The sequence below is a fragment of the Amblyomma maculatum genome, chromosome 2, assembly GCF_055883805.1.
Source record: "Amblyomma maculatum isolate TAMU_Amacu chromosome 2, ASM5588380v1, whole genome shotgun sequence".
Taxonomy (NCBI): domain Eukaryota; kingdom Metazoa; phylum Arthropoda; class Arachnida; order Ixodida; family Ixodidae; genus Amblyomma; species Amblyomma maculatum.
Window position 1 is genome coordinate 207,815,649 of NC_139345.1, and position 13,484 is coordinate 207,829,132.

At 47.2% G+C, this 13,484-nt stretch overlaps 1 protein-coding gene across 3 annotated transcripts in view; it reads left to right on the forward strand.

The window, feature by feature from the left end:
* Positions 1-13,484, forward strand: part of LOC146201138 (tRNA-queuosine alpha-mannosyltransferase) — a 74,038-nt gene that overhangs the window by 24,781 nt on the left and 35,773 nt on the right. For all 3 annotated transcript variants that reach the window (XM_084595666.1, XM_084595665.1, XM_084595667.1), the window contains one exon: positions 3,831-3,975. In XM_084595666.1, the coding sequence (XP_084451792.1) occupies positions 3,831-3,975 (145 nt within the window). The remainder of the gene's footprint in view (positions 1-3,830; positions 3,976-13,484) is intronic.

A 13,484-nucleotide genomic window follows, 5' to 3' on the forward strand; every position in this document is an offset into this window, starting at 1 on the left:
CTGGTAGTGTTCGCCGGCAGGAACCTGACTTTCACGTTATTGAATGTCATTTCCTTTGGGTGGGCAGAGCACTGGTCCACGAAAAGCGAACTTTTCCGGTTTCTTGACGCCATTTTCCGATCAAGGCTTGTCAAGAACTCGCGGAAAAAATCTTCAGTCATCCACGTCTTTCGGTTGCCTTTGTAAAAGACAGGCAAACGCTCCGCCGATCGGAAACACCTCGGTTTCTTCGACTTACCGATGACGGTAAGCTGGAGTTTCTCTGATCCATCCGAGTTGCAGCAAAAGAGTACTGTTACTCTCTCCTTGCTTTTCTGGCCGCCCTGGCATGCCTGGCCTTTTACGCACAAACTTCTTTCTAGTTGAAGGTTGAAAAAGAGGCCCGCCTCGTCGGCATTAAATATGTCACGTGGCGCGTACTCCGAAATCAGCGCCGGCAGCGTGTTCAGCCACTCATCTACAGCTGACTGATCCACTTTCTTGCCTTCACCTGAGACGACCCGGCAGACAAGTTCGTGCCGCTCCTTAAACCGGTGCAGCCATCCCCCAGACGCTTGGAAATTTTCAATTCCAAGCGAAAGCGCGACGGTGTCGGCTTTTTCACGTAGCACCTTGCTGTCCACGTTGACGCCGGCCGCTGTCACTTCGCGGAACCAAGTCAGCAGAACCTCCTCCAGCTTGACATGGGTCGCTGTTTTAGCCTGCTTCACATTCGCACCGAAGTGCTGCACATTCTTCAAGATGACATCTCGCTACCCAACAATGGTGCAGAGTGTTGACGGTGCCAACCCTAGCTCTTTTGCTAAGTCGACACTGACCCTCTTCAGCACTTCAAGCTTTTCCTTAAAAGAAAGGGCTTTACGCTTCCGCGACATTTCGGCAGCAGCGAACGCTTGCGTCTTTCTAACGTTTGGGCAGTTCACGTCACAGCGAACGACAGAAAGAAGCGGCGAACGGAGAACCGGAGAACTACTGTAGCGGCAGCCAGCGTCACAGTCCTCCTGGGAACAGCCGGCGAGACAACTTTTCGATAGACCAATGAGCTGCCAGCGAATGAGTGACGTACACGACTGGGCACGTGCTTCGCCTTGGCCGTCCTTGTCTAGTGCTCGTCGGTTTGCTACGAAAGGGAGGGGGGAGTAGGGTGGCTAGTGGGGTGAGAGGCGTTGGAGCGGAGAGGCAGCGGCCGCGGTGGGTACCCTCTCCCCCTGTGAGCTCTTGCGCTGAGCTGCTCGGTGGCTTTGTGCGTTTGTACAACGTTTGTTCCTATCATTCGCGGCGGGGGGAAGGGGGGGAGGGGGAGGGAGTTGGCGGCGGCCTCGTCGGTTATGTTACCCTCTTGAGGCCAGCCGCGCCGGCCCGCTCGCATGCACGACTGGTTTGCACGTTCGTATCAACCGCGGCAGGTTCAGAAACTCTTCGTATCACCCCGAATCTTAACGTATTCTATACAATGTAGTCCGTTCAAAGCATTCTTAAAATTCGTATCATCCCGAAATTCGTACCAGCCGTAATCGTATCATCGAGATTCTACTGATTGCTTTGAAGACAAGGACAAAAAATTAGTTGTGGTTTAGTTCAGGTTAACCCTAGTTGAATTGCGAAAGCAATGGCGGTAGCTATATCACGCCCTATCAGTGTAAGGTGCTACATTATTGGGGACACTTAAGCTCATCCTTTAAGGGTATGACGCGAGAGTGTAAGCTACCAGCCACATGTAAAGTCACGCTTCAAACAAGCCATATGGACGTGCCTGTATGTCGTAGGGGTAACGAGTATGTAAACAGTTCTGGCAGGCTGATTCTGATGTCACCCTCTCATATGAAAAGAGCGACCCGAGTTGGCAGCTCCTGCCTGTGGCATAGGGGTAACGTGAATTCAAATGTCATGGAAGGCTGATTTTTTTGTGCGGAGGCCGTAGCTACGCCTCTTCACGGCGTAGCTGTGGCCACCCGAGGTTTTGAAAACCTACCGCAGTGTAGCTTTCGTTACAAAACGCAGAGTGGACAGCATCTGTTTTTTGTCCTTGTCTTCAAAGCGCTGTACTATTTCACTTATGATAAACCAACTTGCCCGAACATCCACCCTGATCAATTTCATGGAAGCATCGTGTACCTTGTGTCACAGGCATTTTAGGCAAGCACCTATGCAAGTAAAGGCACCCGACTTCTTCAGCATCCAGGGTTGAATGGGATGCAAGTATTTGTAAAGAGCCGTCGGGGGTGTCTTATATCAACAAATTGTTAAGCACAACATGGCGTGGCCTACCAGTCTAGATTTCTTAGAAATGATGATTTGGGGACGCCATTCGTTGGCATGCGCACTGCTTATTGGCTGGCTTTACTTACATTTTCAGTGAATGCTGCAGAGCCAGTTTAACATTGTTTTGAGCAGTAGTGACTTTTTTTTGCAATGTTGCTAGACCTCTGGGCCTGGACCATGGACTCCCAGAGAAGAGAGGAAAGAAGAAAAGGAAAGATTCAGCCGTCTTTTGTAACCATCCATAGTGCGTAGCAGGCAAGGGAGCATTGGCTGCAGTTGCTCAGTCAGATACAGGCTGCTCTTTTTGTTTGCATTTCTGTCGAAAAGCAGTCACTCGCACATGGAGCCTCTTCTCAAACATGCGTATGTAATGTGTGCTATGTAGACTACCTTTGCAAGTAATACCGAGCAAGAAACTTGAAAAATCTGGCCAGGACAGACCAGCAAGATTTCTGCTGGATTAGTGTTTGAGATTTGATAGTTGCAGCCACATGGAAGGCTACCTAATTGTGAAATCCTTTCCTTTCAATGAAGCAAATCATGTCACAGGTTTCTGAACAAATATTTTGTGATAAAGCAGGAATTAGCAGGGAAACAGGATTGCATAAGCCTCGAGCATTGCTGATCAGGGCCACTGTCCAGGGTATGACTTTTTAAGCAAAGGTGCCCAGTGTTTCGATCAGGTACCGGAGATAGTCTGTGCAAATTGCTACAGCGATATGTGCCACAAAGCCGCAAAAATACAAATCAAAGCTCTCTCATCCTCCCCTTGGAGAAACCAGCTTTCCCGTTCTCTACGAGCCGCTAGGCTGATGTTGGAGTAGCGACGACGACATCCATTGGTCCGGCTCGTTGGCTGACGGTGAAGGATGGGCATACAGGACTAATTGTGTGCGCCGCTCACTGCGCGCTTTTACCTTGTCACAGCCGTACTGAATGCAATGAATGCAGTGGCGCGATGTTCCCTCGCCCATTTCGTTTTCGCTACGTAGGGTGCCACGCCCCACCTCCCACCAAACGCCGAGGAAGAAGGGGCGTTTGGCTTGCGGAGGCTAGACAACCGGACAGGAGAGTGAAAAACCTTTGTGAGGGAACGGGAGGAGAGAAACATGACAGAATCGGGTGATTGCGGTGGCTGTAACTGCGTTATTAGTTACTCTTTTCGAAAACATTTTTCCGGCCTTGCGTTCTGGGGGTGAAGCCTCACAGTCACGGGGGAAGAAAATAATGTCGACCGGAGGGTGGAAAGTGGCCCTTTAAGGTTCTGTAATACTGGGGCCACAACTAATGCAAAGTATTCAGTAATTTTTATGTTTGCACCAATCAGGAATTGCGTTGCCTTTCAAAAAATTCAGTGTTAGTTTCTTTTCTTTCTTTTCTTTTAATACTGTGGGCCCTCAGCTGCAGCACCCTCATGCTAATCACTGAATGAAACAAAGAACTGCCCTGTTGTGTTCATGTGGCACTTGAAGGAGTGATCCTTTGTTTATACGTTCCAGTGTGGCTGCATGGCAGATGCTGCAGCTAGTGCAGTGGCCTCAGCTGCATGCCCTCTTGTCGTTGTGCAGCATCCCTGGAGGGGCTGCGTGAGGAACTGGGCGTGCATGTGCTCCACTGGGGTCCCCTGCCTGACCGCGAGGGCTACCTGGCCCTGCTGCACACTGCGGACGTAGCTGTCTCCACAGCCCACCATGAGTTCTACGGCGTGGCCATGCAAGTAGTTTCCACCTTTCCTGCTTGTGTGTGTGTGCTACACAAAGGCACAAGGAAAGGAGCAAACTGGACTGCTGTATGTTTGTTTCATTTCCTTGTGCATCCTAGCTATATTGAACCCAGATATATAGAATTATTGCTTATATTATACTCAGAATAGTCTCTTTCAGAACGCCATGCAAAAGTAAAGTAGTGTTGTGTGCAGTTATCGAACTTCTGTTCAGTGGAACATTTGATATTGTTACAGGATAGGACGACAGTCAGGAGATAGACACTTACGGGGCAGGATCACAATCAGGACACAGACAGTCACTTGCACTCTACTGGTTTCATCGTTCTCTTCTCCACCCTCTCCCTTCCACGTGCTTGCCCCGCGCACTAGTGCCGGGCTGTTACATCTTTCCACAAGAGGAATGGGGGAAGAGGGACATGAAAGTACTGAATTTGTCTGACCACACACACACACACACATACAAAAACACAGACTACACAGGGAATGGACAATAACACACGAGGCCACACCAGCACACCAGTCGGAAATGTCTAAATAATGTCTAAATGTCTAATGTCGGAAATGTCTCAGGCCCCAGTTTCACGCAGTACTCACACCACCGTATGTAGAACTTCACGAGCAGATAGCGCGTGTTGTTTGACTACATGGTCGAAGTTAGACGAGTTGAGTTTGAAAACGTTCAGCTGGGCGATGACCCCCATGTCCACAATTCTCACTTCGGTGAGCGTTGACGCCATATCTGGCTCGAACTTTGGCTCCTTAGGCTTGTCCTCATCGTCCTTTCCGCCTTCCTTGCTCGACGAGGAGTCATCAGCCTTTGTCATCTCTCTGCTCACCCTTGCCGCTGCTGTTCTCCTCAGTCTTGATATCGCTTTTGGTCTCTCCGTCTGCACCTTTTGTTTTCGTGGGCCCCTGTTGCCCACGCACAAGCTTGTATTTGTGTAGGTTCGGCGTTGGTTCTATCTGCCCGGTGCATCCATTAAGCGCTAAGCCTATGTTCGCACATGAGACCTTCCCTGCCACCACGAAGGCGAAAACCAAAACCACTCTCCCAGCTGTCAACTTGAGCACCTCGATCTTTTCAACACTTTGCTCTACAGACGCATCTTTGTCCAGCCGAGTGTTGATGCATAGTGCCGAGTTCCTTCACCGCAAAGTGCTGCACATCTGCAGTGGACGAACTGTCCTCCTGTGCGAGATGGTCGCCCATACCATGCTGCAGCTGTTGCTTCCTGGGCCATTTTCGCAGCTCCCTTTCAAAGCACACCAGCCACTTCGAGTAGGCCAGACCACCATCCACCTTCACTGTAGGCAACAAACGCTTCAGCAGCTCCCGCTCCTTCTGCTCACACTCAGACAACAACCTCTCCTCGAGGCTCTGGATTTCTTTCACATGCCTAGTATGCAGCATCTCCAGCTTCCGTGCTCAACGCCTTTGCTTGGGCTTCGACTTTTCGTTCATGTACCCGTATGCCTCTTCCTTAGCCTTGTTCACAGACTCCATCTGCCAGTCGGCCTCGTGGAGATCTGCCTTGAGCATCTTGCGAAGTGTCAGGGCTGCTGACTGCTGCTTCCGTTCCTCATCTATCTCTGCCTCCAGATCCCGCACCTGCTTGGCGAGGGCCCGCCGCTTCTCCTCAGCCTGCTTGTGCACGAGTGTGCCTGCAGGTCGCACTTGTGCCGAGCCTTGAGCGCCTGCAGGTTGACGTCCAGTCGCAGCTTGGCGTTCTCGGTCAGCTGCAACTTATCCTCCAGCTCTTCCAGGCACGTCTTCTGCACAGCCAGCTGGTTCTCCAGGGAACGCTTGACCTTCTCCAACTCATGCACATTGCGGTCTACAGTGCCTTGCGAGTTAATCAGGTCGTCCAGCTCCAGCTGCAACTGCATTAGCAACTGCATTAGCTGCAACTCAAGCTCCTCTAGGTTGTCGTTGCGCTCCTCGAGCTCCCGCATCAGGGTCAGCATGTGGGTGTCCTTCCTGTGCCACTCCCGCTCGTCCATGTCCCGCTCGGCGGACAGCCACTCAGACACAGCTTTCTCCTCCGCCTGCAGCTGGTCAAACTTGCGCTGCTTCCTCTCCAGCTCTGAAACCTTGGCCCTCTGGTTCTCAAGCTCGACGGTGACACCCTTGACATCGGCCTGGAGATTGCGCTTGGAATTGTCCAGCTTGTCCTTGAGGCCTACAGTTCCTGGATCTGCTTCTGCTGGGCCTCCATGTTTTTCTGGAGCCACTTGCGGGTATCCTCTGCCTGCGCAGGCACCTCGCCCTCCTTGTCCGTCTTCTCTTGAGCTTGGCCACCTGCTGCATGAGGGTGGTGATGTGATTCTTCAGGTTGCGCTTGACCTCTTCTGCCTGCTTCACTTGCTCCTGGAGGGCCATGCTCTCGCTCTCCAGCTAGCGAAGACGCGAGCTCAGTGCCAGCTTCTGCTTGGGCTCTTTTTGCAGCAGTTCCTGCACCTCGGCGTTCTGCATTTCAAAGGCCTGTGCACTTTTGACAGCCTGAGAGGCACGCAATCTCACCGCTGCCACCAAAATTTTACGGGATAGGATGACACTCAGGAGATAGACGCATACAGGGTAGGATCTCACTCAGGAGACACTCGCACACTACCAGTTTTATTGTTCTCTTCTCCATGCTCTGCCTTCCACGCACTTGCCCCGCACGGTAGCACCGCGCTTCCTTCTCTTCCGCACCATTACAATATATTGAACTGTGTGGCACATCCCTGCAAGAGTACTTCTTTCAATGGTGCCCCCACAACTGCCGTTTGCACGTGGAGCCGGGTAAGTTGTGCTGTACTTGTTGGCAACGCAAATGCTGTAAATCTGCATGACAATGCGAACGTCGAGTCCACTGGGAAGTGGCCTTTTGTGCGGTGTGCTTGTCTTCAACGCTGCGATGCTGTCATGCAGGAAAACCAGTGTTTGGTGCATAGGTTGTCATGCGATGAAGCCAGCCTAGCGTACCGAAGGCTTCCATCAGCTCTTGCAGGGCTTGCTTCACTGCTGAAAGCAACAGAGAAATCAGCTGCATCGTAATTTTAATTGGATTGTTATTGCGTTTAGGGTGTGCTGGTAACAGAATTGGACCTCTTATGATCTGAGATTAATTTTCCCAAAGGAGCTTTAGCTGCAGCTTTGATGCGAGCCCAGCCCCAGTGGCACTGGGGCCATACAAGTTCTGGTGCTTTGAACTGCCCCTGCTGGATATTTAGAGCGTGCACTCCTGCTTGTTGAGTAGCATGTGAAGGTGCCCTTTCCCTCGCTGCCTGGCATGTGGTGGGGCTCGGCATGCAATGAGGGTTTGTACACTCCCTAGGTTGCATCCAAGGCGAGCAGTGGGCTCCAAGTATGCCGACAGCCAGCAGGTGGCTACAAGAGGCACCGCCACTAGCATGGGTGCACTGAATTCATGCTTATGAGCTACAGAGAAGCTCATCTGTTGCCACATTTTATGTATTGAATTATCAATATATCATGCTACCACAATCCTCTCGAGTTTAATATATCAGATGTTCTTATGCTGTCATGCAGGTTTTCAATGAGGGCACAAAAGTATGACCAGCCAACTTTTTCATGCCTTCGCTGCTGTTCTAAGCTGCACAAGAGTGTTCGGCCTCTGCACTGTACACCTCAAAAGTGCTTGTAATTCTTAATGGGGGAGCTTCATCTGTGTATCTACTTTCATCATAATATATCTACTTTCAGTGCATGGGGAAATGAGATAGTCATGAGACACTTGTTGTTACCATAATTGAGCAGAAATTGGTGGCATGTAAAGAAGAATGTAGAGTCTACCTGTCTACCCAGATCCATGGTGTTTATTCTAGAAGTGAGACAGCCAGAACCTGCTGGGTGAACAAATGTTGTCGCATTGGGGTGAGAGTAGTGAGGGATACGACCAACAATCAGGCAGGCTGGTCGAAGAACTCGGGCAGCAGACTTTGCTGTTTGCTGAACTTGTGCCCATCGAGAGCAAGAAAACTTGGCAGTGGTGATGACGGGCTGCACGTTCAGCAGTTGCTACAATCAGAATAGTCATCACTTTTGGATTTACTTTACAGTAGACCCGCGATAATTCAAACTCTGATAATTGTACTTTCGGTTAATTCAAACAAAAATCAAATTTTTGGTTGGTTCGTCATGTTTTTATTGTATTTCAACGCCGCTTAATTCAAACACCACAATTCGGTTAATTCATACTTTTTGCTTGTCCATACCGGAAAATTATCGGCTATCGTTTGCGCCACTGGCGAAACATCTGAGTTCTTCTAACACTACAACAGTCGAAAATGTTAAAATAAGTGCACTATGACTTAAAAAAGAAAAGAAAGCGATGAAGAGCCTAACAAACAAACGTTCGAAACGAAACAAAAGCCTTCCGAAGGGCGCTGCTCAAATTTTTGTGGCTTGCTAGCCAGTTCAATGGAGAAAATTCGAAATTAAAACAATACCTAGCCCTTAAAACTTGTGGAAAAGATGACTGTCCACCTGCGCTTGTTAAAATTTTCAAAACTGCTGGAGAAAAAAAAAAAAAATGAACGCGAAAGTGACGCGAGTAGCGTCGGCCGACTGCGAATTGCATGACTGCTCGTGCTTTTCTTTCCCTGGTCCGTTGCCCACGTCGGTAGCACCATGTCCACGCAAGGGAAGTATCAGACACTCTGTGCAAGAAAAATTGGCAGCCATAGAAGAAGTTGAGGCTGGAACAAAGAAGACTGCTGTGGCATTGAAGTATGGGATAACGAAAAGTACGCTGACAATGATTGTGAAAGCGAAAGACAAGCTGTGAAACAACGCAAGTCTCTTCGCTTGTGAGAAAAAAAGGCTTAGGGAGGCGGCGCATCCGGAGCTTGAAAAGGCGATTCTCCTTTGGCTTAAGCACGCTCGCAGCTCCAATCTACCAGTAAGTGGACCGATATTGCGAGAGAAGGCCAAAGAACTGTCTGTGCACTTTGGAATTGACGATTTCATATGTAGTGATGGATGGGTGTCGCGATTTAAGGAGCAACATGGCCTCGCTTTCAAAACTGTAAGTGGAGAAGCGGCAGCGGTGAATGAGGCGGTTACTACCGACTGGCAGCAGACGCGTCTTCAGAGCCTACTGCTTGAATACTCCCCGGCTGATATTTATAATACTGATGAAATGGGATTATTCTTCAAGTGCATGCCTCAGCAAACATTGTGTCGCAAGGGAGAACGTTGTACCGGCGGTAAGCTGAGCAAGGAGCGACTCACAGTCATGGTCTGTGCCAGTATGGATGGTAGCCACAAGCCCGAACTTTTCGTTGTGGGCAAATCAAAGCATCCAAGGTGCTTTAAAGGCATCCGAACTCTACCCGTTTCATATGCAGAAAATTCACGTGCGTGGATGATGCAATCTTTGCTTGAAGAGTGGCTTCGGAAACTTGACGTGGTGTTCAAGCGCGATAAAAGAAAAGTGCTGATGATTGTTGACAACTGTCCCGCTCACGGGGATGTGGAGGGCCTGGAGGCAATTCGTCTTGAATTCCTCTATCCAAACACAACTGCTGTTCTCCAGCCCCTGGATCAGGGGGTGATCAAATGTCTGAAGACAAACTACAGGAAGCTACTCCTTAAGAGGATGTTAATATGCATGGACAATTCTGTGTCGTACAGCATAACATTGCTGTCACCGGTGGGAATGCTAGCTGACGCATGGAGTGCAGTAACGCCAGCAGCAATATGGAACTGCTTCCAGCATGCCTTCCGCATACCAGGCCACAGCAATGATACTTCGCCTGACTGCGCTCAAAATGAAAATGAAGATTGCCTCCAAATGGAGAGCGATGATGCAGGGCTAGTGCTTTCTGCTCTCCAAGCACACAATATAGCTGCTGACCTCAGTGAATTTGCAGCTGCTGACGATAACCTCTGTGTGTGCAGGGAAGACACTCTGGACGACTTGGTAGCTGAGGTGCTGCTAGCACAGTACAGCAGCGAAAGTGAAGAGGAGGAATCGGAAGAGCAATCCTCTGTGACAGCAGCACAAGTCTTCAACTACCTTGCCGGGGTTCAGAAATTTCTGACTGCAGCAGAAAATTCTGAAAACGAACTAGCTGCTCTTACTGGAATAGAGAACTTTGTTCTGAATGCACATGTAAAAAAGAAGCAATCAAGGACTCATGATTTCTTCAAATTGTCTAGTCAGCCATAGATTTCTAATAAACTTGTTCTGAATCCTTCATCTCTGCTGTTTTTATTGTGTAATAAAAGAGTAGAAGTGCTTAAAATGTGATTTAAGTGGATACTTAATTATAATGTGCACTGTAATCTTGCTCAGAGTCATATATGCGAGAACTTCTGATAATTCAAACAAAATCCTTTTAGTCCCTTAGAGTTTGAATTAATGAGAGTCTACTGTATTTCAAGGTGACTGAGTACTTTCCATATTTCACTAACATCACCCTGATAGCATACATTTTATATATGTGATTTCCTCATCATCGGTGACATCAGAATTTTGAAGAACGAAGTGCTTTTAGCTCTATTTATTGACAAACTCTGGTGAACAGGTGGAAACTGTGGAACTCGGGCGGGAATTGTGACAAACCTGAAGGCAAACACAAAACGCAGTTCCTTGGAATATTTCACAGCTTTAAGTGTGAGTGGTATTTAGCAGAAAGAACTGCATACTAAACCCCAAAGGAGACTTATTAAGGTGGAAACTTGGACGAGTTGGAAGGCATTTGAGCTCGTATTCCTTAGCACTTATTAGAACTCAAGGGACAGAAAGAACACATATGAACAGAACAGACGCTAGCACTTAACTGCCTTTTATTAGAAAAGAATGTAATATATAAGTTCTCAAATTGGTGACAATCACACATGTGCAGTGGGGATGCCACGATTAAGGTACAATATCTCTACTTTAGATAGATACACAGATGAAGTGCTAACATAGGCTGGTCCATCTTATCTGTGCACAGGGCTTCGAAAGTCTCTCGTTCTGTCGGCATTTTTTTGTTGCCACTACGTGTGTATTCTGAAAGATCAGTGTGCAGGTTATAGGGTATGGGTCACCAAGGCATCTTTTGATAAAGCACCGCTTGCAGTGATCTGTGAGATTCCCCCCAGCTGGTATGGACTCGCTGCCAAGTGATGCTCTCTCGGCCTTTCATTTAAGCATCGATCTGAATGTCCAATTCATTACTTTGCACAAGTGTGCGGGGTTTCATAAACGACACCAACTTTACACGGAATTAACTGCGTTTGGTGGTTTGTATTACAAATTGGTTGCCTTGCTGCACCATTCATGGAAGGGCACAAGTACACAACTTTATTTGGGGCAGTCAATACAAGTTCAGTGTCGCACTTTTTTGCCAACTTGTTAAACATAGCATAGCCACAAGTTGAGTTTGTCGATGGGGATCTTCGCAGTTTTGTTGTCACCTACTTTCACTTCTTTCAGTAGCTTTTCAGTCACAGATGTAAAGAATGGCTTCCTCAGGAAACCCAGCATTCTCTAGGCACAGTTTTTGCAATGCCACATTTTCATGGATACATTGCTGGCAAGACTTATTGAGAGCAGTGAGGATGGCATTCATGGTGATTACTCTCTTTATAAGTTTAGAATGCGCCAGTTGATAGTTGAGAAGGTCTTTATTTTGTCCCCGGCTAATACAACCCGCAAACACATGCCCTTTCAAATTTTATGTATATATATCAAGGAACTGCCGCCTATTGTCACTTAGTATTTCAGTTGTGAGGGTTAAACCCTGGCTACTGGAATCGAACAAATCAAGCACATTTTCCAGCATATTTTTTCTATTGTCAGACTTTTTTTAGGTTCATTACTGCAAGGTAGTTATCTAAAAATGCATTTTACTTTGCCAGGGTTCATCTGTGCAACAATACGTTGGTCACAATCATACATGGCAAATTTACTTTTGAAAAGGAATTAAATTACATTACTAATTACTTTGTTGAAAATCGCAGAAAAGTAATTAAATTACATTACTCATTACTGCTCCCCAAAAGTAATGAAATTACATTAAAATTACTTCTACTGAGTAATTCAATTACTTTGAAATTACTTTCTAGTTTCCATAAATGCAAATTCTAAGTAAAGCTAATAAACAAAACAACAACTTGTTCTCCAGAGTATTCTAGTTGACTATAGTTCTGCTCAATTCTGCCTCCTTTTGCCAATCCGTTACGCTGGCTTCGGATTGCAGCACGTCGCTCCTGCTTTCGCGCACTCTACTTAATTTGTTGTCTATTGAAGGAGTGATGACGCACTTTAGTAAAAGTAATTTCGAGAAGAATTAATTACTTTGCTGCGAAATTACTACCAAAAAGTAATGCATTACATTACTAAATTACCAATCTGAGAAAGTAATTCATTACATTACAAATTACCGAAAAAGTAATTAAATTACACTAATTTCATTACTGTAATTCAATTACTGCCATGTCTGGTCACAATACGCTAAAAAGATGTCACTAAGTGCTGGGACAATGCAGGAACCAATGCACACACCATCCTTTTGAAGATATTCTGCACTTTCACGATTTATGACACTGGACGAAAGGTAAAACGACACGAGCTTTAAAAAGCTATCAGTTGACGTGCCAAACAGCATTCTGAAAAGCAATTGGGGCACCACTTTCAATACAGTCGTGCAAAGCAGTCATGATTTCCCCCTGTGGCATTGAGTACAAAAGACCTTTTATGTTTATGGAAAAAGCAAAATTAATTATAAATGTCTTTCCAATAAATGACAGTTGAAGACTAGTATCTGTCTTGTTCATATGTGTTCTTTCTGTTCCTTGTGTCCTAATAAGCACTAGGAAATATGATTCTGAAGTCGGATTTGAACCAGTGCTGCTGTAAACTGAGCAGCTTTGTTTTCCAGTTCATTCGACCGCTCACTCATTGCCGCAGCCTCTTGTGCTGTGTGCTGTAAACAGTCACTTTCCTTATCTTGCTGCACATTCGTATAATCAGTGTCACGCATGCATTTTGTGTTTTGCCATGCAATGGAACCACATTAGCCAAGGGGGAGAAGAGCTTGCCTGTGTTAGCATCGTGTAGCTGCACACAAAGGCAGCTAAGGTGGCCAAATTTATTGGCGATGAGAAGAGTGGATGAGCATCAAGATGTGTCCAACAGTGAGGGAGAACAGAGCCACTGATAAGTGTAGCGCCTAAAGCAGTCAACGGAGCCAGCTAAGGAAAGAGGCCCCCCAAAACACAAAAGCAGTCAGGGGCACCATGTGCACTGGCCAGCTATAAAAGCAGGCATTCAGCAGCCAAAGGATGAACTCGCAAATAGTGGTGGCATCTACCGCGGTTTATGTTCTGCTGTAATGTGGCAAACATTTGATGCTGACTCAGCTGTGAGATAGGCTGCAAATTTTTCATTTCTTATTTAGAGCGCAACTATCGTATGGTTTCAGTGACGTCTAAGTTGCTTTGAAGCCATGGAGGATTTTTGCAGGAGCATTGTTATTGTGCCTCTGAGGTTGTCAG